Raw genomic sequence first — 3,201 nt, 5'->3', positions numbered from 1 at the left:
AGAGAGCCTGAGAGATTTTACCAGGAAGCGATACACGAAAGTAGTGACAAGCAATCCCTCTTAGTTCCCTTCCTTCCTGCACCAAATGCATTGAGCATACGTACTGCAGCGGGTACTACTACTGCCACCTGCTTCGCTCCAGAGAAATGCCCCTTCTCCAGAGCATCCTGAGCCCAGCGCGACGTGGCATTGCAATCTTGGGGAGCCTCCCGACGTAGTAAGCGGAAAGACCCTGAACCTTCTGGCAGGGCATCTAACAGAGCCTTCATTGCCTCTCCCCCTGGGCCACTCGTAGCAGCAGTGAGAGCTTTACGGTCTCCCGTGATATTCACGATGACATTTGTACGAAGCAGCAAACGTTCCATGATCGCTTTTAGCTTAGAGGATACCTCGCCCCAGTTCGATTCCGCCTGTGTAACAAGCCGTAAACTAAACACCTTTCGACACTATCAAAAAAACGAAACCTTTTACGGCCAAACTCCCAATGCACCAAACAGAAAATCAAGACGCTAGCTCCACCAAAGACAGTCCCATCCGGCAGTGAACAAGGCCCAAGCTCTACATGTAACATCGCATGTCGCACCCCTAATCGAACTAACCTGCTGTAAGAGATCTTTGTAAAATGTGCGACTGGTGATTCCACCAGTGAACTCAGCAAGCAGCGAGGCGGCTTCAAACCTGCTTTCGGCCGAAATCCTAGCGGCGCGAAACGGTCTATTCCTCAGCATATCGTCTCTCTCCGTTATCAGTCGCTTGATGATTTTCTGTCCACTAGAAGAGTTTGAAAGGTTTGTCTCAGTCAATACCGTATGCAGGAGGCACCACAGAGCCACCGACTTCCTTTCCATCGCCTGCGCATACACGGCACACCCAACAATACCAAAATTTCATTGAACCCAAACATCAACCCCATACCCCACACGTTGGAGCCTGAACCCTCCACACCTAAGCTGCGGCGCCACCATAATAAGCTACCCAACCAGGTCTGTGAAGATAAGCACCACACGTATGCCCTGCTTGTAACTGCAGAGGGTGGATGTAGCAGCACTATATGTTGCCTCAGAGGGTGGCAACTAGAGCCGCTGAGGCTGAAACTCTGCCAGACCTTTCCGCTCAGGAATAAAAATCCCTTTGCTTGTACAGGTTCCGGGACGGTGTAGGGGACGGATGGTACGGGAGTGGCAGCAAATGAGGCTGAGATGCCACCAGTGTGTTGCCCTATGAGGGGCAGCAGGTCCTCGGGGGGAAGCTGTTCTGTACCCGCCTCGGTCAGCATGCTGCCAAGTAAGGGAAGATACTGGATCTCCTCCAAGGTCAAAGCATCAAGTGATAGAGCCACATCGATGTACACGAGACCCGAAGTTGGTAGGTCGTGCGTTACCAGTGGCACAGAACCGACAGAATCTACATGGATAGGAATCTTCTCGGCCTCCTGCAGGAACAGTCCGTATAGTAGACAAAGCAGAAGCAGAGCGGCATAGCATCCAAGGCACGGATATAAACACGCTTGAGCAAAACATGTTATCTTAGCATGCAGTATTGATCGAGCTATAAATACCAGACAGAAATACAGCTACCTCATGAGACGTCCTTCAGCCGAAAAAACTAATAGCCTAGTACGCGTACCGCATCAATGTCGCTTCGCTGCAGCAAAGGTAAAGTGGCCACGTTCTCGGGGCTCTGTGGTGTAGTCTGCAGACAGACTGTGCATGCAAAGAGTTAGGCCATATGCAACAGCAATACACGAAAACCCAAAGCACAAGCCCTTCAAAGACTAGAGCCTCTGGGCCCCATGCCGCTCTAGTTTCTAGTTTTTTGAGCCATGCATGTCGATTGTCAAATGTCTCTGGTAATACCTGTTTCTCCTGAAGTGCCTTTTGCGTCTGTGCGATCGCCATCAACTCCTCGGATCCCATTGTGGCGCGCGCCGCCTGTAGGGCATCCCTTTCAGCTGCTTCTCTTTCCGCAGCCTTCGTGGTACTCGCCTTCAACCTAAATGTTACGCGGTGAGGATTATTTAAGAAGTATCTACGTACAAAAAGGCATCAATACCACCAGAAGCATCTGCACTTGTGAAGCGTTCAGCAGCAGAGGGATCCGCTGAAACAGCAGCGACACAGCCAGCAGCAAAAATCAGAAAGAGCTGGTACAGATGCAAAAGCAGAAGCGCAGGTCTGACTGTGTAATGAGCTTCTCAAAGACGCGTTCGCCTTTGTTGAGGGCCTTCTTAATGTGCCCCAAAGCCTTCTCAAATTGTATGGAAAGCAAAGGATCCTGAGAAGACAACCAGCACGCCGAAGAAGCACAGAACGCGACAGTGATGCGGCAGAGAACAGTGAAGACACGAACCTCCTTCTAGGTGTCTGCGCAGTAGACAGTTGGCTAAAAGCAAGCCCACATATACGGACTGCCGCCGACCAGCCCAACGGGAAGCAGACCCCTGCAATAAGGGCCTTCCAACCAAACACCAAGTACGACGAAGCGTCGAGCAAATGAACAGTTCTGCATGCGGTATACCATATGTGTAGGAGTCCCATCAAACATCGCCAGACACCACCGGGAACGACTGTCTGCAGGGTTAACGGGGTTGGATTTTCCGGAGTTAGGGTATAGGGGTCGTAGCTTCTACTCCTTGTAAAGTACTCTTTCTGATTCAATTGCTGGCAATTGTCACCAAATATATTACAGTTAAGTGCTCAGCACTTGAGGCTATTCGCTGCCGCGGCATGATGGCTGAAGTTCCTCGGGCGTAAGGGTATACAGCTGCTGGGCTTGTAGTTTACCCTGTGGTAGTTCATGTCCGCTGCCATCAGTCTTGTAAACATAAGACCCCTGGGCAGCGTCGGACCTCTGGGAAATTCTCGGCGTCGAAACTCCACTGTGTTCAAGGCTGCGTCGATAGCCGCGGGGGAGAACCCAGAGACAGACAAGTCAGACAAGCACTCCAAGATGACGGCCTCGATCCGCTGCACCATGCCTTCTTCTTGATGCACACCTGAAAAAACACCCAAACAGCAGTAGCCAAAATAACAAGCAGGAAGTGGCCGCTATGATGCACAGAGTGAGAAAGAAAAAAGGAACACATGCATGTCCCTCTGGGTTACAATCTGGCCAGTCCCTGCCCCTTTCTCTCCTACTGCCTTGCCCTTTCCCTCTACTCGAAGCCACCCTTCTCCATCCGCTCCGTCGCTGCTTTTCTGC

General features: G+C 51.2%; 1 protein-coding gene across 1 annotated transcript; it reads right to left on the bottom strand.

Annotated features, from left to right (window-relative positions):
* Positions 1-945: 945 nt before the first annotated feature.
* On the bottom strand, positions 946-2,975 carry LOC34622930. The gene is made up of 5 exons (XM_026334840.1): positions 2,784-2,975; positions 2,171-2,274; positions 1,752-1,992; positions 1,106-1,573; positions 946-1,023 (listed from the first exon to the last, which is right to left on the bottom strand). Exons 1-5 carry the CDS (start codon positions 2,973-2,975, stop codon positions 946-948), a joined length of 1,083 nt encoding a protein of 360 aa, XP_026190625.1.
* Between the last annotated feature and the right edge of the window lie 226 nt (positions 2,976-3,201).

Source organism: Cyclospora cayetanensis, unplaced genomic scaffold (assembly GCF_002999335.1).
Source record: "Cyclospora cayetanensis isolate NF1_C8 unplaced genomic scaffold, CcayRef3 CcayRef3_contig_507, whole genome shotgun sequence".
Lineage (NCBI taxonomy): Eukaryota > Apicomplexa > Conoidasida > Eucoccidiorida > Eimeriidae > Cyclospora > Cyclospora cayetanensis.
The sequence above is the reverse complement of the archived record's forward strand: the minus strand, read 5'-3'. Positions and strand labels throughout refer to the sequence as shown.

What these genes read in the sequence shown, in the direction of transcription:
- LOC34622930 (XM_026334840.1), bottom strand. Translation starts at nt 2,975, where the DNA reads ATGGTGCAGCGGATCGAGGCCGTCATCTTGGAGTGCTTGTCTGACTTG. An exon ending in CGGACATGAACTACCACAGG is followed by an intron (nt 2,275 to 2,783) that starts GTAAACTACAAG and finishes TTGTCTTCTCAG; the next exon opens with GATCCTTTGCTTTCCATACA. An exon ending in TTGAAGGGCTTGTGCTTTGG is followed by an intron (nt 1,574 to 1,751) that starts GTTTTCGTGTAT and finishes CTCATGAGGTAG; the next exon opens with CTGTATTTCTGTCTGGTATT.